The sequence below is a fragment of the Oncorhynchus keta genome, chromosome 13, assembly GCF_023373465.1.
Source record: "Oncorhynchus keta strain PuntledgeMale-10-30-2019 chromosome 13, Oket_V2, whole genome shotgun sequence".
Lineage (NCBI taxonomy): Eukaryota > Metazoa > Chordata > Actinopteri > Salmoniformes > Salmonidae > Oncorhynchus > Oncorhynchus keta.
Window position 1 is genome coordinate 20,996,070 of NC_068433.1, and position 26,585 is coordinate 21,022,654.

Below are 26,585 nucleotides of genomic sequence, written 5' to 3' on the forward strand. Positions count from 1 at the left end.
GACAACATTCCACAGGCCACAATCAACAGCCAGATCAACTGCGGCATATGGTGGTCACACCAGAAACTGATGGGTTTGCTGATTCACGCTCCTACTTTTTTTAAAGGCATCTCTGAACAACAGATGGATATCTGAACTCATGTGAAATCCATAAATTAGGGCCTAATGAATTTATTTCAATGGACTGGATTCCTTAAATGGGGCGGCAGTGTAGCCTAGTGGTTCCAGCGTTGTAACTGAAAGGTTGCACGTTCAAATCCCCGAGCTGACAAGGTACAAATCTGTCTCTCTGCCCCTGAACAGGCAGTTATAACCCACTGTTCCCTGGTAGGCCGTCATTGAAAATAAGAATTTGTCTTAACTGACTTGCCTAGTTAAATAAAGGTACAAATAAAATGTTTTTTTTTTAAACTAACTCAGTAAAATCTTTGAAATCGTTGCATGTTGCGTTTATATTTTGGTTCAGTATAGAACCATAGATCAGTACCTCTGTGATGTGCTCACAGCTAACTTCTCTGGAGATTAGGGCAGAGGAGACCAGGTGTTAGATATGGTGTAGCTTGTCTCCACTGTTGTTAGTCATGAACAAGTTGAAGTTAAAGGTGAACACCTTGTCCTCCTAAGAGGGTAGAAAAGCATTTCTTTTAATGGTGTGGTTGGAAGCCCATGGGCTTATAGAAAACCACACCTCAACAAAACTATACACAATATATACACTACCGTTCAAAGATTTGGGGTCACATAGAAATGTCCTTGGTTTTGAAAGAAAAGCAAATATTTTTTGTCCATTAAAATAACATAAAATTGATCAGAAATACAGTGTAGATGTTGTAAATGACTACTGTGTCTGGAAACGGCTGATTTTTAAAGGAATATCTACATAGGCGTACAGAGGCCCATTATCAGCAACCATCACTCCTGTGTTCCAATGGCACGTTGTGTTAGCTAATCCAAGTTTATCATTTTAAAAGGCTAATTTATCATTTGAAAACCCTTTTGCAATTATGTTAGCGCAGCTGAAAACTGTTTAAAAAAATGCTGATTAAAGAAGCAATAAAACTGCTCTTCTTTGGACTCGTTGAGTATCTGGGGCATCAGCATTTGTGGGTTCGATTACAGGCTCAAAATGGCCAGAAACAAAGAACTTTCTTCTGAAACTCATCAGTCTATTCTTGTTCTGAGAAATGAAGGCTATTCCATGTGAGAAATTGCCAAGAAACTGAAGATCTGGTGCAACGCTGTGCACTACTTGTAACTGACAGTTATCCTGTAAGTCTATGCCGTTGTCCTTTGTTTGAATTGTTTACATGTCCGCTGTGTGGGGGAAATGATAAGACAAGCGGAACTACGTAGCTAATTCTGTTGTAGCGGGGATCCTTATTGTAGCAACACACTTTTGGAGGGAAGGTAATCCCGCGCTGTATTAGCTAAATTTTCATGTCATCGGGTGTAGTTCATAAAGTTTGAAGCGTGTATGTTAGGATGGTAACGTTATAATAATTAAGGATGAAGTGTGAATTCATGCCAGGAATAATACATGTGAAGTTTGATTTCCTCCCTTTTGTAATAAGCAACCAATGAGGTGTTTGTTCAAGCCTTTGTTACAAGCATTATACATGTTTATACCACGTACTTGTCACGAATACCACCGAAGGTGGCTCCCCTTCCTGTTCGGGTGGCGCTCGGCAGTGGTCGTCGCCGGTCTACTAGCTGCCACCGATCCCTTTTTCCTTTTCGTTTGTTTTTGTCTCATTGTTTTCACCTGTTCCTTGTTGGGGTTTTGGGATGGGTGTTATTTAAGTTAGTTTAGCCCGGGCTTGTGGTTATTCTACGTTAGTGGTGTTTGTGTTCTTTTGGGTTTTCGCTGTCCGGTATTTTGGTAACAGTGGTTTTGGGTTTTGTTGCGCCTGTGTTTTGGGCTTCACCCATGTTTGTCCCTGTTACTGTGCTTGAGGACATTAAAGTTTTTTTTCTCGTCTACCTTCTGCTCTCTGCGTCTGACTCCACACCCATCACTATCCCGACGTTACAGTACTAAGGTTTACATTACAGTGAATTAGAGAATAAATGACCTACTCACTTATCCAAACCTTACCTGGAATTGATTTTATTTGATTTAGAATGTCAGAAAGAGGTAGTTTCACTATAGGTGATAGAGATGGGGTGGGTCAAGTTGAGCATCTGCAGCAACACCTCGCAAACTTCAAGCCTTCATCAGAACAAACAGAGCAGCAGGAAGAGGCCCAGACTGGTGTGGAGTCACTTCTGCCAGCGAATGATGATACAGAGGCTGGTGATGAAATATCACAACAAGAGCCACGAAAAGGTGAGAGGGTCCGCAGGTTAACTGAAAAGGGCAGAGAACTGCGCGACGAAAGATGGAGACAGCTCGAACATCGTTTCAGGTTCAGCTATGAGAAGTGGAAGGCTCTGGTAAAGGAAGCAAAACTGTCACTGACAGGCTGTTTCTCTGAAGACCTACTAGAAGACCTCTTAAACAAGATTAGCCATACCTCTACAGAGCTAAACCTTGTCTACGTAAATTTGCGTCAAATTGACATTCCCGACAACGATATATACGACGCAGAGTTCATACTTGTGAAGCAGTTACAATGTCTATTATCAAGACTGTAAGGTGTCATTTAAAAGGCAGGGAAGAAGGTCAAAGTGACCAGGTAGAGCTGCACTGGAAGGACAGGCTCTCAATACAAGGAAGGACCCAGTCCAACTGAAACTCTCTACAATGGCTTCAAGCAATACCATTGTGCCCTGCCAGAAGCTGTCTGGTTTGCAGGTTAGAGGGTTTTACTTGGAGAAGAAAATCCCTCTGCCAACAACCTACTCGAGAGAGTTTATTCCTGCAAACAGAGATCATATTCCTACTCAAGAGACTGCAAGAGCATGGTCTCATCTAGAACACATTGCAGAGGAGATTGCTCCTCAACAGAGCTGTGATGTCGGTCTCTTAATTGGCTACAACTGCTCCCAGGCTCTCGTTCCATACCTTAAGGGAAGATTTCTGCAGTTGCTGTATGGTTAGTGAGAAAGTCCATATTGCAAATGTACGGTCCCTTACTAGACGTCCAAAATCGTTTGTAAAATTCGCGGACGGCGTCGGGCCGAGCGGCAGGGCCGGACCTACCAGGAAGTAATCAAATGAACTTTGTCGGACATTCGGTTTCCGTTTTACAAAAATAATAAGATTTTGGTCATTTTTCTGCTGTCCCGGAATATCCCACAAGAGGGCATAAGCAATCATATTGCTATTGGACAAAACATCACGATTCACGACGGGGTCTTATCTCGAAAACGGAAAATATTTCAAAGCCGAAACTCGGTGAGCGTAGGTTTGGCATAATGGGCAGTTGGCCCCGAACAAGATGGCGTCTAGGCCTCAACGGTTTTTGAGTTATGGCCATTTATCTGGGATTAAAGGTCCAAAATGAAAATAGAGAAATTATTTTTCCACTTCACGTCAAAGTCAAGGAGCCTCCGGTGTCAATAAAAAAAGAACCAGCCATTTATCTATCGTCATTTAAGAGAAATCGTACGATGACAGATTGGTGATGTTCACGGATAGGTGTTTTTTTTCAACGGTTACAGATCCAGTTGCGGGGTGTTCTTACGAATCTTTTTAAAGTGTGCTGCGGAGCTCTGCGAGATTTCTGTGATTTTCTATGATTTTCTGAAATAACACACACTCACTAAACCCTCTGTAAATAACTCAGTTCTTAACGTAAAGACTTAAAACTCAGGATTCTGGAAAGGCATACCCCAATCAGGATATGAGTTTATTTATAGCTTCCTGTGCCAACCGGAAGTGCCGTAAATGGTGTCACAGTGGCAGTTTCTAAGGGTTAAAAAGGTCAGATCTTTTCAAAACTTCATATGTGTGATTAGGAAACCCCCATAAACTGTAAGTCAGTCATTTCTCCCAACAGATGTCAAAGAAAAGCTCTCTCTCACACACACACACACCCAGAAACACACACACAGCAAGGATGGAGTGACAAAGTGCGGTGCTTAAAGACACACAAAGCCTACAATGGCATTTCCATATTCCCTAGGCCATGCCGAGATCAACGAGATGCCCCGCTTGACCGTAGCTCGCTCGGTCTAAGCACAGCGACCATTAGAAAAGTAGGCCCAAAATGAAGGCTGGCCCTCAATGTCATTTGCTTTTGGGTGACAGTGAGAGAACTGTTAGAGTGAGAAGCACAATTCGACCTCAGGTACGTTCCTAAGGTCCTCCCGATCCGTGCAAGCCTAACCTTGACCATGTGGCATTAACCCTTAACAGTTAAAAGAAGGTGTTTACATCAAACAGTTTGCATTGACCTCTCTCCCCATAGGAATACATTGCCTGCACCCCTAAATTCAACCATTCAGCCTATGTGGGTTCTGAATGTCGTATGAACCTGTCTTCGATGACAGTCCATCAGGCCACTACGAGGTCTACCTGTGTTGATTCTAAGCTTCCTGGACCAACCGGAAGTGGTTAAAATCACCCTCAAAGTGTTTTTCCATACCCTGCCTGCAGTTTGATAGACATAGTGCATTCAACCCTGTGTAAATCAGTCAATTCTTAACGTAAGGACTTAAAACTCAGAATTCTGTAAAAGCATACCCCAGTGAGGATATGTGTTGACTTATAGCTTCCTGTGCCAACCGGAAGTGCCATAATTGGTGTCTCTTGGGCTGTTTCGAGGGGTTAAAAAAGTCAGATCTTTCCAAAACTTCATATGTGATTAGGCAACCCCCATGAACTGTAAATCAGTCACACACACACACAGCTTGGAAGTAGGGACCCATTGGGGTGTGTAGAGACATACACTGCCTGCATTAGTTAACCTTGTTGGAACTTTTAAAGAACCGTCAGACCTAGAGTTCCGAAACGTTAGAATCCTGTTCTAGACCTCGATAGTGCGTGGTGAGTTACGTGGCTCTAGACGGTTCTCGGACCGAGAAACAGCTTCGTACATTTGCAATGACTTCAATTCATTTTTGCATCACGAAAATGGCGACATTTAGAAATGTCCCAGAGTCGCAAGACTGGGTGCATTGCGACCGTCTCGGCCCATATAGACAGACCCCAACGTTTCTGTCCGATAGCTCATTCCAGGACCCCGTAGCAAGTCATGGAAAAAAGTGGATTTTCAGCACCAATTAGGGTTTTGCTCGGACACCAAATGACCGATCGAGCCGAAACTTGGGATTCGGGTTCGCCTCAGCTAGGCCTACACATAACATAAGAAATGGACCCGCAGCTAGAATGTAACTACGTGTTTTATGTTTTTTTTTATGGTTTGAACCAAAGGCGTTGTGAATTTTGGGCCAGCTCTGAAGTATGTGATAGTTGGCTACTAAACAAGTTGGAAAAAGTGGGTTTAGTGTCAGTTTGTATCAGTTTGGTGTCAGAATGATATCTAATTGACTGATGGACGGTGACTTGCTGGTGACTCTTGTCCATTTGCAATATGTTTAAACAGTGAGGTACCATCACCAAAAGTGACATTCTGAAATCAACCCTAACGAGCCATTGAGATGAACCAGAATCACTGCCCAGCCATCCCGAGTTCATCGGGCTAGTCAATTTCACATTTCTGCAGGATTTTTATAGCATGACAAATTCGTGATGGTACCTGCCCATTGAACCATATTGCAAATGCACAGTGACTTTGCAAAAGTGAGAACATAAACAAATGGACATGATGAAATCAACACAACGAGTGATGGAAAGGAACAATATCACTGCCAGGCCATCCTGTGTTCATCAGGCCAGTCAATTTTGCATTCCTGCAGGATTTTTATAGCATGACACATTTGTGATGGTACATGCCCATTGAACCATATTGCAAATGCACAGTGACTTTGCAAAAGTGATAAAACATAAACAAATGGACATGATGAAATCAACACAACGAGTGATGGAAAGGTACAACTATCACTGCTCGGTCATCCTGTGTTCATCAGGCCAGTCAATTTTGCATTTTTGAGCATGTCAAATTTCATATGGTAAATGCCCATTGAACCATATTGCAAATGCACAGTGACTTTGCAAAAGTGAAAAAAACATCACCAAATGGACATGATGAAATCAACACAACGAGTGATGGAAAGGAACAATATCACTGCCAGGCCATCCTGTGTTCATCAGGCCAGTCAATTTTGCATTCCTGCAGGATTTTTATAGCATGACAAATTCGTGATGGTACATGCCCATTGAACCATCTTGCAAATGCACAGTGACTTTGCAAAAGTGAGAAAACATAAACAAATGGACATGATGAAATCAACACAACGAGTGATGGAAAGGTACAACTATCACTGCTCGGTCATCCTGTGTTCATCAGGCCAGTCAATTTTGCATTTTTGAGCATGTCAAATTTCATATGGTAAATGCCCATTGAACCATATTGCAAATGCACAGTGACTTTGCAAAAGTGAAAAAAACATCACCAAATGGACATGATGAAATCAACACAACGAGTGATGGAAAGGAACAATATCACTGCCAGGCCATCCTGTGTTCATCAGGCCAGTCAATTTTGCATTCCTGCAGGATTTTTATAGCATGACAAATTTGTGATGGTACATGCCCATTGAACCATATTGCAAATGCACAGTGACTTTGCAAAAGTGATAAAACATAAACAAATGGACATGATGAAATCAACACAACGAGTGATGGAAAGGTACAACTATCACTGCTCGGTCATCCTGTGTTCATCAGGCCAGTCAATTTTGCATTTTTGAGCATGTCAAATTTCATATGGTAAATGCCCATTGAACCATATTGCAAATGCACAGTGACTTTGCAAAAGTGAAAAAAACATCACCAAATGGACATGATGAAATCAACACAATGAGTGATGGAAAGGAACAACTATCACTGCCCGGCCATCCAGAGTTCATCAGGCCAGTCAATTTTTGCATTTCTGCAGGATTTTTGAGCATGTCAAATTTCTTATGGCATTTGGCCCCCAAAAAGTGACTTGACTTTGACTTTTGACTTCCTATGAAATCATATTGTAAATGGAAAAATCATATTCCTTATGCACAAGTAAAAAAAAAAAAATTATGATAATAAAATACAACTAAACTATGTTGATACAGTTCTTATACGTGTGTAATTGACACAAAATTTGAAAGAATTTCGAAAAACGGTCCAGAAAGCACTTTTTTAAGGGTGTGTGAAGTTTTTTACAAAATTTTGACTTTTGACTTTTGACTTCCTATGAAATCATATTGAAAATGGACACAACATATTACTTATGCGCATAAAAAAAAAATATATATATATGATAATAAAATTGGACAAAAGTATATTCATACAGTTCTTACACATGTGTAATTTACAAAAAAAATCTGAAGAATTTCGATAAACGGCCCAGAAAGCACTTTTTTAAGGGGTGATAAGTTTTCGACAAAAAAATCATTTTTTCAAAATGTTGCTTTTGGAGGTTGACTTGGGTTACATTTCCAATATGAAAAACCATGGTGGAGCGGATTCGCCACCTGTTGAATTTTTAAAGTGTTACAACTGGCAATTGCCATATGGCATTTGCAATACACTTTGCATGAATCAACGCCGAATTGGGTGGTATTGAACAATGTGTATATGGTTTGTCCGATGCCAATGACTTCCCATTCATTTTTGTCCAATACAGGGTGGTCTTCCCTTACAAGAGAAATTGTTTCTGGTAAGGGAAATCAGCCTTTTGCTCAGAGAACAGATCTTGGCTGGAGCATAGTCGGCTATGGAAATCCATGTATCGACTATGGCGACGCTATTGGAGTGAGTCATCGGGTTATCGTTAGACAGATGATGTCAAGCCTTCAATCTTCTTCCAACCTCACAAATCAAGTACACTATGTTTGTAGAACACATGTAAGAGAGGTAATCACAGCACTGGACATTATCAAGATGCTTGAATCTGACTTCAACGAGAGCGCTGCAGAAGAGGACCTCATATCTCAAGAGGATATCCGGTTCCTGACAAAAATTAAAGCGGGCATCAGACGCAAGGACAATGGACATTATGAGATGCCGCTGCCGTTTATGGAAGAAAGACCCAACCTGTCGAACAATAAAACATGTGCAGTTCACCGTCTCAAGTGCCTGGAAAGGAGGCTAAGGAGAAACAAGCAGTACTACAAGGACTACACAGCATTCATGGAAGAGACCATATCTTGTGGAGATGCTGAGAAGGTCTCCAAAGAGGAAATTAACAAGCATCCAGCATGGTACATCCCGCACCATGGGGTTTATCACCCACAAAAGCCTGGGAAGATACGAGTCGTCTTTGACTGCTCAGCTAAGTTTCGAGAGACGTCCTTGAATGACCATATCCTTTGCGGTCCAGAGTTGACAAACACATTGCTGGGCGTCCTTTGTCGTTTTCGTAAGGGTCCAGTTGCAATCATGTGTGACGTAGAGCGCATTTTCCACCAGTTTCATGTGAAAGCAGAAGACCAAGATTATCTACGGTTCCTTTGGTGGGAGAACGGAGATCGAGAGTCTCAACCCTCAGTGCATCGTATGAAGGTCCACTTGTTCGGCGCAGCTTCATCTCCTGGTTGCGCCAACTATGGTCTCAAACATCTTGCTGCCGAAGGACGAGGAAGCTTCAGTGAGAAGTCTATCCAGTTCATAGAAAGGAACTTTTATGTTGATGATGGGTTGACAAGCGTATCGTCTGAAGCTGAAGCGGCCCAGCTGGTGAAAGAAGCAAGAGAGCTTTGCAGCACAAGTTTATCTCTAACAGCAAGGAAGTTAAAGCCATAATTCCCAAGGAAGAACGTGTCCCGAGGGTGCCAAAGACCTGGGTGAACCACACATGGAGAGAGCGCTTGGTGTACTGTGGTGTGTCGCATCAGACGAGTTCCAGTTTAGAGTAGTTGTCAAGGAACGCCCACTCACAAGAAGAGGAGTGTTGTCTACAGTAGCCTCTGTATATGATCCACTTGGCTTTGTGGCACCCTTTGTCCTGGCAGGGAAGCAGATCTTGCAGCAGATGTGTCGTGACAAGATTGACCGCGATGACCCCCTTCCAGATGACCTACGTTCCCAGTGGGAATTCTGGCTCTAAGGTCTACAAAACTTGTCTGAAGTAAGGATCCAACGAGGCTACTTGCCATCAAGTTTCAAGGAGGTGCAGAGTTATGAGCATCACTTCTCCGACGCTAGTACCTCAGGTTTTGGAGAGTGCTCATACCTCAGAACAATCAGCACAGCAGGAGAAGTTCATTGCTCCCTAGTTATGGGGAAGTCGAGAGTCGCCCCTTCCAAGGTTACGACCATACCACGACTGGAACTTTCAGCAGCGGTGGTAGCTGTTCGAACAAGTGACATGCTCAAAAGGGAGCTAGAGATACAAGGTCTACAGGAATACTTCTGGACAGACTCGAAGGTAGTTCTTGGCTACATCAACAATGAAGCCAGAAGATTCCACGTCTTTGTAGCTAACCGTATTCAACGCATTAAGCAAAGCACAGATCCCGAACAATGGAGATATGTGACCTCTGAAGAGAATCCTGCGGATCATGCTTCCAGAGGTCTCACATCAGAACAGCTCATGGCTTCCAACTGGTTCACAGGTCCAGACTTTCTTTGACAAGAAGAACTTCCCAAAGTTCAAGTCAAGGGGGAAGAGTTCTCAGACAATGATCCAGAGCTGCAGAAATCCCTGGTCCATGATACCCAGGCAAAGGAAGAAAGATCCTTACTAGATCACCTTCACATGTTCTCAGACTGGGCAAGAGTGGTAAAAGCTATTGCCAGGCTCAAACGACGTGTCAAGGAAGCCATGGGTTTAAAATTGAGGTCCAGTGAAGCTACAAGCATAGAAGAAAGGAGAGAGGCAGAGCTCACCATTATAAAGATGGTTCAAGAAGCAGCCTTCTCCCATGAGATACACAACCTTAGGCACCAGAAAGACATCAAGACCAAAGATAAAGCAAGCAAGTTGCATTTCTGGATGAGCAAGGTATCCACAGGGTAGGAGGTCGCTTGGCTCATGCAACTCTTCATTCCCATGTGAAGCATCTTGCAATCCTGCCAAGAGATAGTGCTTGACAAGCAGCACTGACAAGTGGCTATCTTGAAAGAGTACGACACCAAGGACGTGGAATGACTATCAATGAGCTGCGATCCAACGGTATATGGATCCAAGGATGCAGCAATGCAGTTTCCTCTCACATCTACAAATGTGTGAAATGTAGGAAATTCAGAAGATGTACAGAAGGGCAAAGGATGGCAGATCTTCACATACTGCTGGATGGACTGCTTTGGACCTTTCTATGCCAAGGACGGAAGAAGAGAGTTAAAGCGTTATGGGCTCCTACTCCTGCTTGATGACTTCACCACCAACACTTTTATCAATTCCCTGCGTTCATTCAAAAGTGGTAATGTTCGTCAAATCAGACGTGATCAAGACAGCAACTCCATTGGTGCAAGACGCGAGTTTGTGGACGCCCTGAAAGAAATGGATCAAACAGGACTGAAGGAACTTGGATGCGAGTTTATCATGAACACCCCATCTTTAAGTCACATGGGTGGTGTTTGGGAAAGACAAATCCGCACGATACGAAGTGTCTTAACATCCATTCTTGATCAGTCAGATGGAAGACTCGACAGCGCTTCTCTGCATACCTTTCTCTATGAAGTCATGGCAATTTTAAATAGTAGACTCCTAACTACGGTATATCTGAATGATCCATTAGGTCCAGAACCTCTCACGCCAAATCATATCTTGACAATGAAGTCCACAGTTATCTTACCGCCACCTGGACAGTTCATCAAGGAAGATCTTTATCTCCGCAAGAGATGGCGTAGAGTACAATTCTTAGCCAATGAATTCTGGACAAGGTGGAAGAAAGAGTACCTCCTAAACCTCCAACACAGACAGAAATGGAATAAAGACAGAAGAAACGCAAGGATTAATGACATTGTCATCTTGCAAGATGATATTGTACCACGCAACCAGTGGAAATTGGCAAACGTTACAGAAGTGTACCCGGGACAGGATGGACGGGTGAGAAGATTCAAGTTACTGATCAGTGACTCAACCCTGGATGAGAGAGGTAAACACATCACCAAACCCACCTATAGGGAGAGGCCCGTCCATAAGAGTCACCCTCCTGGAAGCCGATCAAGAAACATGCACACCCCTTTCACAGAAATCACCGGTGATTGGTGGGAGTGTAACTGACAGTTAACCTGTAAGTCTATGTCGTTGTCCTTTGTTTGAATTGTTTACGTGTCCGCTGTGTGGGGGAAATGATAAGACAAGCGGAACTACACAGCTTATACTGTTGTAACGGGGATCCTTATTGTAGCAACACACTTTTGGAGGGAAGGCAATCCCGCACTGTGTTAGCTAAGTTTTCATGTCATCGGGTGTAGTTCATAAAGGTTGAAGCGTGTATGTGAGGATGGTAACATTATAATAATTAAGGATGAAGTGTGAATTAATGCCAGGAATAATAAATGTGAAGTAGATATTCCTCCCTTCTGTAATAAGCAGCCAATGAGGTATTTTACCATGATTCATGTGTTTAATCTGATACTGTTATAGCACCGGCTAAACTATTTATGTATGTAAGCACTTCAGAGTTATACCAAGCTAATATGTCACTCGTAAGATAAGGAGGATGTAAGAGTGTGCTTCACTGTATTTTTCATTTACTTTATAGTTCTCACGGAAGGTGATAATTCTGACTAAATCTACAGGATAAAGCGGCCAGTTAAAATCAAGGAGAAGTTGTGCTCGTGGTTACTGGAGGGAGCTCCACTGCTCCCTTCACAAAACAGCGCAAACTGTCTCTAACCAGAATAGAAACAGGAGTGGGAGGCCCCGGTGCACAACTGAGCAAGAGGACAAGTACAGTACATTAGAGTGTATAGTTTGAGAAACAGACACCTCACAAGTCCTCAACTGGCAGCTTCATTAAATAGTACCCGCAAAACACCAGTCTCAACAGTGAAGAGGCGACTCCGGGATGCTGGCCTTCTCGGCAGAGTTCTTCTGTCCTGTGTCTGTGTTCTTTTGCCCATCTTTTTCTTTTTATTGGCCAGTCTGAGATATGGCTTTTCCTTTGAAACTCTGCCTAGAAGGACAGCATCCCGGAGTGGAGTCAAATTGCCATAGATAAAATGCAATTGTGTTCATTGTCCATAGCTTATGCCGCCCATACCATAACCCCACCGCCACCATGGGCACTCGGTTCACAATGTTAACATCAGCAAACCACTCGCCCACACAACGCCTTACTCATGGTCTGTGGTTGTGAAGCCGGATGGATGCGGCTTATGTTAGAGAAAGGAACATTCAATTTTCTGGCAACAGCTCTGGTGGACATTCTTGCAGTCAGCATGCCAATTGCACTCACCTTCAAAACTTGAGATATCTGTGGCATTGTGTTGCGTGACAAATTTTAGAGTGGCCTTTCATTGTCCCCAGCACAAGGTGTACCTGTGTAATGATCATGCTGTTTAATCAGCTTCTTGATATGCCACAGCTGTCAAGTGCATGGATTATCTTGGCAAAGGAGAAATGTTCACTAACAGGGATGTAAACAAATTTGTGCACAAAGTTTGATAGAAATTAGATTTTCGTTCGTATGGAAAATGTCTGGGATCTTTTATTTCTGCTCATGAAACATGGAACCAACACTTTACATGACCCGTTTATATTGTTATTCAGTGGAGATGGAAAACACATCCTAAGAAAGGGGGAAGGAGATGAGGAGAGGAATCCACTTCAGACTATTTAGCTGCGCCCCTAGGCTCTGGCAAGATGACCAACCATGTGACCCAATTAGCTAATTAATTACCTCAATCACATTACCACCCCCATATAAAAGTGCCAGAGAACATGGTATTTATCCACTGTTGTTTTTACTAGGATATTGTCAGTCTGTGATAGTTGATGTTGTGTTAACTAGCAGGTGTAGTTTACTAGCTGTTTCTGGCTAGGGTTAGACACTCGGTTCACAACGGAGCAATGGCTTTTGGGTTTTGGTTGAGGTAAGTTTGGTGGTGGGCTTAAATGTTTTGAATAAGTGTTTTGATGCTGGCAACCTTTATTGACCTGTGCTATTGTTTTTCTTACAGAGTATTTGTACTCCTGTCTGTATGGCCTAGTGTAAGATGTTCTGACCTTCCAAGAGGTAAGTAACTTAAATTGAGTCAGATGAGCCTTTATACAAGCTGTAGAACACTGGTATGAATTGTTGGTCAGAATCAATTAGTTTCCACCCTTTAGTTTCTCACCTTGTGTGTCTTTTATAGGGGCCATTGAGACTGTGTGTAGGGATCGATACCTGTTGGTAACAACCCAACTCTCAGTCGCTGGGAACGAACCTCGCTTTGAAGCGGTTGGTAAGTAGGCTTTTAACCTTAATTCTGATGTGAAATGGGCCTGAAATCAGGTTTGGTCAGCTTATGAACTTGGCATCTTAACATGTCTTGGCCAGGGTTTGGTAGCTGGTGCTGACAGGAAGTCTCTCCCTGCAGTATATTTCAGTCTCACTGTGCCTGTTGGACCACTTAAGAATAAACTGATTTTTATTTAGTATTGGACTTGAGCATATTCAAATCATTTGATATGACCCAATTCTTTACCCCTATCTAGATGCTGATGGTGTTCACCCCATCACTAAGCAGTATGGGTCAGAGTGTGGCTACATGTTCAGTATCCTCCCTCTGCCTGGCCATGCTGAACTCAGAGCCTCCTACTTCTCCTGCCACACTGACAACCAGGTTCATATATTTCCTGTGCATTGTGGTCTTTTCAAAGCCACAACCCATGGGCACACTGGTTAAATCAACATTTCAATTACATTGAACGACTGTGGAGTAGCCATTGAGTTAAATCTGTGCCCATGGGAAGGGCATTAAACTATTTTCTAGTCAAATTACTACCAGGTATCTCAGTTGAAGGTCTTGTTTTTGTATATTAGGACGACGAGGTGTTCACTTTCAGCTTTAACTTGATCACAATTGATGCGAATGGAGTGGAAGCCACCTACTCTGTGAATGCAACCTGCTCCCTCTCTCTACCCTGGTCCCCCAGAGAAGTCAGCTGTGAGGAGAACTATATGGAGGTACTAATACATGGCTCTAGACTGTGCATCCAGGGTTGTATTTGTGCTGATGCTGGCCTAGACTATCCTTAACCTTTTTTTATAGGAGTATGGTCTGTTATATTCCCCTGTAGGTGTCGGTGAGGGGTGAAGTGTCTGATCTACCTGGTACAAAAGCAGATGTCTGGTCTGCTGCCCTTGCTAAAGTAAGCTAAAGGCTATTTGGCAAATTGTCAATTAGATGAGCTCCACCAATTTGTCCCCAATAACACCATGCATGCCCTGTCTCTTGTTCCTCATCAGGCCCACAGCTCTGCCATGTCTACCTGGCAGGTGATGTTCCAGCAGGAGGGGCAGCAGCTGACTCTCATGTCTCCTTCAGAGGCTCGGGAGCTGGGCTACGTGTTCTACCTCACCCAGGGGAGGCTAGTGTTTCGTTCACCCTACACGCCAGGTTCTGTCATGGGGTCTGTCACCATGGTGAGGATTTAAATGGATGCAGGTATCTTGGGTATGTCTCAATGCTGGCACGAGGCTTTCCCATCTCAAATTACATTAAATGCCTTGATGGGTATGGTCTTGCTTTCCTGTAGGAATTCTTAAAATATAACTTGTTTAGGCTGGAATACTGGATTTATTTACATAGCTTTTCAGTTGTCTTCATACTGTATTGTTGGCAGGTACCAAATCATTATCTAATTCCAGGTGAATGGTACGTTGGTTGAGGTGGTCTATCTGATACTAGTCTCCAGGCAGAGATGGATGGTCATCATGGTGAACTTGGTGGTTGCTTGCAGCACTGGTAAGTTTCAGTGACCTATCAGCCCTGACCATTCAAAGGGCTAGATGGGCTAAACAATTGATGGCTCTAGTGACTATTTTCACCTGTACCTGATCACTGCACTGATTGATCACTAAACCAGGAAGTGTTCATCAGTCTTAACCTTTCTATGTATAACCTCTTTCCAGATGAAGGAATGTATGATGGGGTGGGGCTGGTCTGGCAGACCCCCACTCTGCTGTCCCCGCTGTTCTCTGGCCTCTCTGGGTCGGAGAGCATCAAGATCTCAATGGGGGTGGATGGTCAGCTCCTGGATGAGCCCATCACAGCAGAGCGAGGCTACAGCCTGGATATAAGTGACACCACTGTCCAGATCAGCATCCCCTTCAACGCTGCCGGAGGATACAGAAAAGTCAGTAGCGTACCAGGCCGGCATCTGACCATTCACATGGAGACGCTTACCTTGTATTCTGATGCAGAGAAGCTGCAAATGGCTTCATTCACTCATGTCCTCTGTACACCTTGAATATTCTACTTTGTACCATATAACCTAATGGCAGATGCTTCATAACGGTTTCAACTCTTCCAGAGCTTTGTGATGGACAACATGTACCGTGAGTTCTATGTGGTCCGTCTCTACTATGAACAAATCTTCATGGATGACAGTGGTGTGGAGACCAGACTCCGCCTCCACAGGCCCATGAACACACCCCTTCTGATCCAGCACCTCTCCATCATTAACCGTAAGGAGTTCTACTAGCCAATTCAAGTGGATCTTCAGCTCCATGGTCATGATTGCTAATGACCCTGTTGTCCTTCTCCCACCACAGAAACAGTCCTTGAGGATCGTGTGTTTACTGTTTACCTGGGGAACCTCTCCTATGATGTTGACCTGGTGGCTGTGAAGCTCAATGGTCACAAATTCACCATACTAGAGGCGAATGAAAGTGGCCTCATCATAACCATGGTCCCCCAGCCCAATAGTACCCTACATGCCTACATTCTCAGGGTGCCATTTGATGCCGTTATTCACAAGCTGGTAATGATGCAATGATATTAGCTACTGTGGTCTCAGCTTTTCCTCAACATTGGAGAAGAGGGGGTTCCTGTCCTCAACCATCTCCAATGGTTTTAAGAGGTGAATTGAAGGCTTTTGTACTGTTTCTTAATTGGTGATGTGTTCCTGTCCATAGTACCCTACAGAGGGGCTTCTCGAATACTCGTTGGACATCAACTACACGTTGGTCATCCTGCCTCAGGCCGAGCCGTACTTCTACCTGGCCTCAGTCGTGGCTCAGTTCAATGATGTCTGTAAGTTGACTTCAACCTTCAACTATGAGACCTGGGCTGCACGATGGCTTGACGCAGCCCAGTAACCAACCACGATACACTTTCCCAAGTTTACCCCTAACGTTGTGTCACTATTGACTAAACTATTTGTTTCTTCTCAGTTCCTCCGGTCTTCAAAGGCGTCTGCAACGAGAAAAGCATCAGATTCCAGATGGACCATAAGCCGTTTGACTACCTGTGGGAGGTGGGTGTTGGCCCTCACATTCTGACCACAAATCTGGCAGCCAAGCGGGGCTACGTTATGCGGAATGACAGCAAGAGTCTGACCCTGGAAGTGCCCCTCTTCTCTGTTGGCTACACTTATAAGGTGAGATGCTCATTGGTCAAGTGCTTAAACTGACTCGTCGTTGGATAAAGTAGGAGTTATAATTAAAGAGTACCTGCTCTTTTTTTTTCTTCCTAGGACATCAATTTGAAGCAGTTCCGTGGTACTTTTGAAATTCTCTCAAGAGCTCCGAAGACCTTGGAGGTCAAGAGCTCCTTGGCCAAAGCGTGTCTATTCCAGACTACTGAGTTCATAGGTAACTACTAGTTGGTCAGATATTAACCTGCAGCGTCGCTTGCTTTTGCCTGGTGACGCTTTTATAGGGTTGATCAGCACTAACAGGCCTTCCTCTCTCCAGTGTGTTCCACTGAAGGTGTGATGACAGTGGTGTCTGTGATTTTGGCCATCCCTGGATCTGAACCCATCAGATCCTCCCTCCTGGACTCCAACTGCAGGCCTCAAGAGATGGATGACACCAGGGTTCTCTTTAGCTTTAGACTTGACACCTGTGGAACCAGGGTCCAGGTATAGCACTGTCCAACCCATAGAATTAGAGTCATAAATGCAATCGGGCTCCACGAGTGATCGGTATTTGAAATGGAAGTTCCAGCATTGTTCCATCTTAACCAACAACTAAAATCTTGCTAAATTTTGGTCAGCTGTGGGTTTTAGTTCTGGGGTTTTTGTTAGTCCTTACCAAAGGACTCGGCTGAAACCCCCTAATTTAACCTGTTTTGCCCCATATCCTAATCTGGCCAAATAATTTGATTACCAGAATATCCTGAATGTGCAGAGACGGTCCAAGTGATTGGTGTGCCTTAACTCGGTGTTCACAACTTTATTCTAGGGCCCCTGGTACTGAAAAAATAATTTTTAAACTCCAGTGCTACACAGTTGATTCAAAGCTTGCGGAGTTGGTATTTGAATCTGTAAAGCAAGGTATGTGCCCCAGGACTGAGTTTTGGGGAAACCCTGGTTTAACTCAGGAACTTTCAACATACAGGCCAACTACTTAAATTAATATTAAGACTTAAACTGTCTTGATTTCTCATGAGGGCTAACAAAAGAACAACCGTAAGCGTTTAGACATGGCTTTCAACAGGCTAATGGTTGAATTAATACATTCAGGTTTGTTTTGACCTCTTGTGTTGCAGTTTGATTACCAGCACCTTACCTATGAAAATGAGATCACTGTTGAGCATACAAGCCAATCAGTGGAAGCACCAGTCTCAACCAGGTATACTGCCTTTGTGTACATGACTTCACTAATAATATACTGTCTCATTGGTTGAAACCAAGTACAATAAATATTCCTTAGTCACTAACTCTCACTAAAGGCACCGTGGCTTTGATCTATACATGTGTTCAATTGTTCTCTCGTTAGGGTGACTGTGCGGTGTGTCTATCCACTGAGTGGCCTTTACAAGCTGTTTGCGTATCGGCGGTTTGAAGCAGACTCGCCAGGATTTGGCACCATCTTGACTAGAGTCCCTGTAAAGTAAGTGTTCAGTACTTGGTGTCATGCATCTAAAAAGTGGAGAAATTTACTCCTGACTCTGTCCACACTATTTCAGCCTACCCATTATACCTTCAACCTCCAAAACAGGAGTGACTCCTGGGAGAAATGCCTGCCAGCTTAAGGCAACTGGCAAATCAATCTCTAGGCCCACACCAGTCACGCAACACAATTTTATGACGTACAATGACGACTAGTATTGTGTTACTTTTCAAACGGAGCTAACTTTTTCTTCCTCTCTCTGTAGGAACTAATGAAGTGACAATGCTGCCAAGAGTATTGAGTGTAAATGTCTTAATAAATATAATCTTTAAAATCTCTGTAGCTTGTCCTGATGTGGCTTCATTCAGTTTGGGGGTTATACCCCAAGTGAATTCTAATAGGGTAACACTTTAAAGCCCTGTTAACATTAGCACTTTGAAGTCAACCCAGGGTGGGGTCAACTCAAATGTTATTTCCATTGCCTCCAGAAATTAGATTGCCATGATGCTACTGTAGGTAGACAATGTGGTGAGCTGGAGTCATTAATGTAGCTAGCAAGATGTTGACCTGAGTAATTTGCCATGTTCTAACTTTACCCCAAATTCCTGCTGTGACATGACTGATCCATCTATTTAGCTTGCTAATGTTCACTAGTTAATACTTAGTGTTGCTAGCTTAATTCCTTGCTTGCCATGGCATTCACCACCTAGCAAACCAGAAAAAAATGATAGGCTCTGGCTTGTGTTCAATTTGAACTAGTAGGAATTCACTTGCCATCTTCTAACTGACTTGCTAGCATTCAAGGGCTGAAGGGTCTGTTTTGCATAGTGAAAACATTTGTATGAAGGATGGATTTATGGTGGTAATTCCCCATGTATGACAACTGCTTGTCCATGAACTAGCTAAACTTTCAGTGTCTAGCAGTGATCAGCTTGGTTGTTGTGTAAAGTCACAGCCCTAAATCTAATCAATCTGGCACCAGTTAACCTGGGCCAGTGTAGACCAGTTTTCTTTAACCTAGTGTTAGTGGAATTTATAAATTCCTATGTTTTATAGCCAAAATCAATTTCGCACTCTCTCGTTCATTAATGAGGTTTAAGTTCATTAATTATGCATGAAGTAGATCGAGACCAGTCTTAAAAGCCAGGTAACAGCGTTTAATTCCAGAGAGTACTGACCCAAAATACAAAGAACATTACATTTTAATGAGGACATAAAATGACGTCATCAGTTTCACACACTCTCTCCGATCCCCACAATAACGCAGTGTCTTTAGGTCTGGAGACCTTCTTCTACTCCCCTCATAAAACTACATTCCAAACTGTCTAAAAGATACTTTTCTCCACTAATGGAATATCAAGGACCATTCTTATCTGTCAGATGCATCATCCTTCTCCCTTAAACCTACAAGGTACAGACAATTAATTCATTTCTTACATTTTCAGTAACAGCTTAACCAAGAACCCATATATTTCATCCCATAACATAATAGTATTAGAATAATTGGTTCTAATTGAAATGTATACATTATTAATCGCTTCAACTATAATTTCCTCCAACACCTAGGCAAGTCAGTTAAGAACATTATTTTCAATGAACGGCAGATTTGTACCTTGTCAGCTCGGGGATTTGAACTTGCAACCTTTCGTTACTAGTCCAACACTAACCATAAGGCTACCCTACTGCCCCTTGACCCAGCGTGAAGTTGAGCATTTTTTTGGAGCCAGCTATTTGACCCTTTAATTGCCAGTGGAAACCGCCCCAAGTTATGACCAGGCTTTTCCTTTTATCTCTAGTCCCAACAGTTCTGTTTCTTTAGGGTGTTTGTGGCCATAGCCATACAGTAGCCTGAACACTAAGGTTGTTATATTGGTGTCAAGTAAATTGAAATTGCACTAGTGGACGATAGTGGCTGGCAATATGGGTAAGCCTAGCAGTGGAAAGGGCCAATACTTCAAGGTGGCCTGAGTGTAGGATCACTGGAATGCTTGTGGCTGGACATCGGATCTGGCTGAGGCAAGGGCATCAGGTCATAAGTCTGCTGGGTGGATGAAGTGGGTGTGGATTCCAGTGTGCGGACAGACGGAGTTGTCTGATTCTTGGCGTTTCTCCCCTCCCTCCCACAGAGCAATCTGGGACAAGTTTTTTTATATTTTTAATTAAGTTGGTTAACAGTTTTATTTTCAAAGACTGCCTAGGAACAGTGGGTTAACTCCGTTGTTCAGGGGCAGAACGACTTTAAAAATAAAGTTTAACCTTGTCAGCTCAGATTCAAGCTTGCAACCACTAGGCTACCTGCCCCAGAACAAAGACGTTCTCTCCTACGGTGCTTCACAGACCCAGCTGGATCATCCCGAGTCATTACGCATAAGGTCCTTCAGCAAATCTAAACGTGATTCTGTTTTACAAAGAAAAGCTCAAACAGGAAGTGCCAGTGATGCGCTCAATACGGAAGTGGTAGGACGACAAACGCGAGGCTACAAGATTTTCGCTAGCACAGATTGGGATATGTTTCGGGGTTCATCCAATATAAAATAATTAAACCAAATATGAGCAACACAATCATGACCTTAGGACGATATACATGACTCACAGGAGGTTGGTGGCACCTTTTTATTTGGAGAGGACTGGCTTGTGTTAATGGCTGGAGCAGAATGGTATCCAATACATGGTTTCCAGCTGTTTCATTTGCTCTATTCCAGACGAGTCTTGTACTCAGCAGCCTCCTGTGATGACGACACGCAGACATTGAGTTTACCACCAAAAGTCACAGGCTTCAATAAGTGCAGACTGTCATCCCTACAGTGACTACGAATGTATCCAAAATAAACCATGAATTACAGACAATATCAGTGCTGGGTTAAAGGCTAATCTACCGCTTACAAGGCATTTTTATTTTATTAAACTTATTTAACCAGGAAGGGCTCATTGAGATTTAAAATCTTTTTCAAGAGCGTCCTGGCCAAGCTAGGTAGCACCAAGTCATTACAAAAATTACAGACATAAACTACAAGTAATCTAGTAAAAACCATAGAATTCACAAGAGTATAACAAAAATCAAAAACAAATTAACATTGACAGGTCAGGGAGTCAGTCTCAAGATCATTCATCAGTGATTTAAAAATACCAGTCGGGACAAGTTCTTCCAGTTTAAAAGTATTTTGTAAGGCGTTCCAAGACGATGGCGCATAAAAGCCCTTTTACCAAATTCAGTTCGGACATTTGGAACAGTTAGCAGGATAAAGTCCAACGAATGAAGAGTACCCACATTTCTGAACAATAAAAATGTACAAACAAAATGGTAGTAAACCCAAAATGGCTTTATAAATAAAAGTATACCAGTGACTGAGCCTACGAGTCACTAGAGAAGGCCAGCCAACCCTGGTATACAAAGTGCAGTGGTGCGTAAAGGTTTTGCATTTGAAAATAAATCTCAAAGTGCCATGGTAAAGAGTGTCAATTGATCTCAAACACTGAGCAGAAGCATTCGTATATAAAGTATCCCCAATAGTCTAGTAAAGGCATAAATGTAGCTGATACTAGCTGCCTCCTGGCTTCAAAAGAAAAATAGGCCTTATTCCTAAAATAAAATCACAATTTCAGTTTAATTTTTTTTGTAAGTTGTTGAATATGCAATTTAAAAGAGAGGCCGTCAACAATTAATATTACAAGATATTTATAGGAGGTTACAACCTCAATTTCCTTGCCCTGAAAGGTAGTAATAGGTGAAAGGTTCAGAGGTCTATTTCTTGCTTTAAAAAACACCATTAGATTAGTTTTGTCAGTATTGAGGATAAGCTTCAATTGTTGAACAGTATAAAAAGCAGTTTGCATGTTCTGGAAAGGTTTTGTAAGAGACTAGGCACAACAGTAAGTAACAGTATCATCAGCATAAAAATGCATTTTGGACATTTTTGTCTAAATCATTTAAATAAATAGTGAATGAGAGGACCAAGTACAGAGCCTTGGGGCACACCATTAAAGACAGACAATTTAACAGACACAAGACCATCAAATTGAGTGCACTGAGTTCTATCAGACGGATAGTTAGCAAACCATGCAACTGCATGCTCTGAAAGACCTACACTCGACAATCTCTGCCTTTAGTATAGCATGATCAACTGTATCAAAAGCCTTAGAGAGATCAATAAAAAGTGAGACACAGTGCTGTTTTTTGTCAAGGGCTTCAGTGATATAATTTAAAACCTTCATGGCTGCTGTAATTGTGCTATGCTTCTTCCTGAAGCCTGATTGGTACATTGATAATATAGAGTTAATAAATAAAAACTCTTTTAGCTGTTCACTCACAAGGGTTTCAAGTATTTTCACCAGGGGTGACAGCTTTGAGATTGGCCTATAATTATTTAAGAGTTGGATCTCCCCCTTTTAAAAGTTGTAGGACAATTGCTGATTTCCAGATTTTTGGAATTTCATTACATTCCAGGGTTAGATTGAACAGATATGTAAGTGGTTCAGCTATGAAATCAGCTGCCAGATTTAAAAAGCAGGGATCCAAAAGATCAGGACCTGCAGGCTTTCTTTGATCTAAGTATTTCAGGGCTTTATGTACCACCTGCACTGAGAATGGCAAAAAGCTAAGCGTTTGACCAGCTCTCACTGGTTCATCCACACAGGGTTGTACAGAGACGGAGGACACTGGTTCATCCACACAGGGTTGTACAGAGACAGAGGACACTGAATCAAACAGCCTACCAGATGATACAAAGTGTTCTTTGAAACAATTCAGCATTTCAGTTTTGTCATATACAGCAACAGAGTCCTTCAAAACACATGACGGTAATTCATTAATTAACATTACTGTTACCAGACAGACTTAATAGCCTTCCAAAACTTTCTAGGGTCATTCAGGTTATCAGTGGTAAAATACATAAAATGGCCTTCCTGAGAAGAAAATAACACTTGTTTCGTAAGTGCCTAAAAATAAGCCAATCAGCATCAGAACATGATTTCCTTGCTTTAGCCCAGGCTAGATTACAGTTGTGAATAATACAAGACAGCTCAGAAGAAAACCATGGATTATCCCGCCCTTTAACCCCGAACCTGCGGAATGGGGCATGTTTGTTTACTATTTGGAAAAAAACATCATGAAAGAATATCCAGGCAGTTTCCACATCAGGGGTAAGCTCAATCTTGCTCCAGTCAAAATAAAACAAATCATGAAAGAAAGCCTGCTCATTAAAACACTTCAAATTTCTCTTACGAATAAAACGTGGGTCTGTCTTAGGAACCTTCATATTTCTAACAGCAACAACAACACAATGGTCACTTAAATCATTACAAAAATCACCAACCTCAGAATATTTATGTGGAACATTTGTTAATATCAAGTCAATCAGGGTAGATTTATCTGGGCATTTAAGATTTGGGCGAGTGGGTGAATTAATCAACTGGGTAAGATTCATAGAATTACAAAACATTTTTAAACCATCAGACACCGGCTTTAACCAACCAGTTGAGATCACCAATCAAGATCATTTCACTGTAAAGAAGTTTAGACATAAGGTGCGTCAAAGAAGAAAATGCATCACAGAGAGCAGAGGGAATAGGACATGGATGCATACAAGAGAGCCCGCTAAAAGGGCCTCCTGCATCACAGTGCTGGAGGCGCTACTACAGACCCGGGTTCGATCATGATCGGGGGTCCCATAGGGTCGCACACAATTGGCCCAGCATTGTCCAGGGGAGGGTTTGGCCGGGCGGGCTTGATTTGGCTCATCGCGCTCTAGCGACTCCTTGTGGCAGGCCGGGCGCCTGCAGGCTGACCTCGGTCATCAGGTGAACGGTGTTGGACCTAACGTGTGCCAGGAAAACATCCACCACAGCATTACACCACTGTTGTCAACAGACAGGATGGGGACATTGACTCATGCTGCTTAAACCAAATCGGGACTCTGCCATCATGATGGAACCGGGATTTGTCGGACCAGGCAATGTTTTTCCGCTCCTCAATTGTTCAGTGTTGGTGGTTGCGTGCCCACAGTTCTTCTTGATGTTAGCTGATATGAGTGGAACCCGGTGTGGTTGTCTGCTGCATTAGCCCATCTGTGACAAGCACCGATGAGTTGTGCGTTCCGAGATGCCGTTTTGCACACCACTTTTGTGCTGCACAGTTATTTGCCTGTTTGTGGCCCGTATATTTGCTTGCACTAATCTTTTTTTGTAATTATTTTTCTTTATGGTGTACTATTCAATAAAAAAATGATATCTACTTGCAGTGAAGCTGCACAAAATCTACATCACATTAGCCATCTTCCAGAGTGACCCACAGAAGCAACCAGGGTCACCGCCCGAAACAAGGGCACGTTGACAGATCTCCCACAAGGCCAAAAAACAGATCGCTGGTTCAGGTTCCCATCAGCCATCGGCCCAAGCGTCCAACTGCCAGGCGACCAGCCCCCCAGGATCCCCCTCCCGTAGTTCCCCGAGAGCTGCCCCTCAACCAACTGAGAGACCCCCCCTGAAAATGTTTTAAATCCATTCCCCATTTGTTGGGGGGGTCGCACCATTCTCGGTAAACCCAAGACGCTGTCGTGTTTGATTCATTACAGAAAGCCTTGGAGATTGTATGGACTGGAGCTTCCGTGGGGGCATGTTGATACAGTACACCCACTGTGTGGGCTGTGGTGCAGTGTAGCCCAGAGCCGGAAAACCTTGAAAATAACTAAACTCAATTCGTTCTATTGCACTACAGACAGCATGCAGCACACGCTCTGGCCACTTGGTCTGCTGGGGGTGTGGCCAGCCAGGCCATCTGCGCAGGGATTACCCAAAGTCCCACAGAGCTCAGGAGCAGACTGCTGCATGAGAATGGAGCCTGTTTTTGTGGTTGGCCGGAACGGTGTTGGGGACTTTTGTCTCTTCGCTGTCACTGTCCACAGTAACCCTGGTGAGGCCGGACATTGTACTAGGTTGGACTCGGTTCAAGCCCACAACCCCCATCTGTGTGTTTCTTTCCCCAGCTACCTCCATGAAACGTCCATCTGTGAGCCGGGGCCAGCCCAGCCACCCCAGATGGGAGAGAAGAGGACACTGTCCGCAGTGAGATAGATATGGGAGAGGAGCTGTGATGGCCTTGACCCCGAGCAGCAGGAACGGCTGTTGCTGTTGGAATTCAGAGACAGCTTTGCTCTGAGTGAAGAGGAGGCGGGTCAGATTCTGGTGCAGCACGAGGGGACGCTCGGCCCATCAAGATGCATCCCAGCCATATCCCACTGGCACACCAGGAGGCAGCAGACAAGGCCGTTGGAGATACAGTGGGCAGACTTCATTGAGCCCTCAGGCAGCCCCTGGGCGGCAGCAATAGTCATGATTCCTAAGAAGGGGGATAAGCTGAGGTTATGTGCGGACTACAGAATGCGGTAACCATGAAGGAGTCATACCCTATATCATGTAACGAAGAGTCACTGAACCTGGTTCGGACGTCCTCTAGCTCCCTCACTGAACCTGGTTAGGACGTCCTCCTAGCTCCCTCACTGAACCTGGTTCGGACGTCCTCCTAGCTCCCTCACTGAACCTGGTTAGGACGTCCTCCTAGCTCCCTCACTGAACCTCCGCAGAGGGCACTGGCAGGTTCTCCTCTCTCCAGAGCCAAGACTGCTTTTGCCCACCAACAGAGGGCACTGGCAGGTTCTCCCTCCACAGAGCCAAGACTGCTTTCACCCACCAACAGAGGGCACTGGCAGGTTCTCCTCTCCCCAGAGCCAAGACTGCTTTCGCCCACCAACAGAGGGCACTGGCAGGTTCTCCTCTCCCCAGGGCCAAGACTGCTTTTGCCCACCAACAGAGGGCACTGGCAGGTTCTCCTCTCCCCAGAGCCAAGACTGCTTTCACCCACCAACAGAGGGCACTGGCAGTTCAAGGTCCTGTTCTTCGGCTTGCGCAACGCTCCAGCTATTTTTGGGCGGTTGATTGATAGGGTGCTGGCTGGCGTTCCCCAACAGGAGTGTCTGGTCAACCTTGACGACATCCTGGCCCATGGCAGCTCCTTCCAGTCTGTCCTGGGGGCGCTATGAAGTGCTGGAAAGGGTGTCTGCCGCAGGCCTGAAGCTCCACCCTGAGCAATCTCACTTCATGAGGAGAGAGGTGTCCTTGGGGCACCAAGTGGAGGAAGAGGGAATCAGCACTATGGAGGACAAAGTGTGGGCTGTCCAAGACTGGCCCATTCCCACTAACCAGCAGCAGCTGAAGAGCTTCCTGGTCTCGTACTACAGGAGGTTTGTACGGGGCTTCTCCAGTGTTGCCACTCCCTTGAACCGCCTACTGCCAAAGGACAGCAGAGTGGCAGGAGGTCTCCAACACCCTCTAGCGTACACTGATCGAGGCCCATGTGCTCACCTCCCCCACCTTGCCCTTTTTCCTGAACACAGATGCGAGCAATATGGACATGGGTGGGGTGCTGGCCCAGGTGGGGCCAGAAGGGGAGAGAGTAGTGGCGTACTTCAGCAAGACATTCAACAAACACACACTGCTACTGTGTCATATGGCAAGAGCTCCTCGCTGTAGTGGAGTCCATCAAACACTTCAAGTACTACCTGTGTGGCTTGCCCTTCACTGTAAGGAGTTATCACTCCATTCTCCAGTGG

The 26,585-nt window shown here is 43.9% G+C and overlaps 1 protein-coding gene across 26 annotated transcripts in view; it reads left to right on the forward strand.

Moving 5' to 3' along the window:
• LOC118392015 (uncharacterized) overlaps window positions 1-26,585 on the forward strand; it is a 103,251-nt gene that overhangs the window by 39,273 nt on the left and 37,393 nt on the right. For 5 of the 26 annotated variants that reach the window (XM_052459617.1, XM_052459632.1, XM_052459660.1 and 2 more), the window contains exons 1-2: window positions 12,866-13,030; window positions 13,118-13,173. The exons of 4 other annotated variants lie outside the window; for them this stretch is intronic. In XM_052459617.1, the coding sequence (XP_052315577.1) occupies window positions 13,008-13,030; window positions 13,118-13,173 (79 nt within the window). In that variant the 5' untranslated portion in view covers window positions 12,866-13,007. Of the gene's footprint in view, window positions 1-12,865; window positions 13,031-13,117; window positions 13,174-13,294; window positions 13,385-13,637; window positions 13,766-13,965; window positions 14,110-14,222; window positions 14,295-14,391; window positions 14,569-14,793; window positions 14,891-15,057; window positions 15,282-15,458; window positions 15,613-26,585 lie in introns of those variants that run through there. 17 more of the 26 variants (XM_052459620.1, XM_052459646.1, XM_052459648.1 and 14 more) reach the window with 8 other exon arrangements.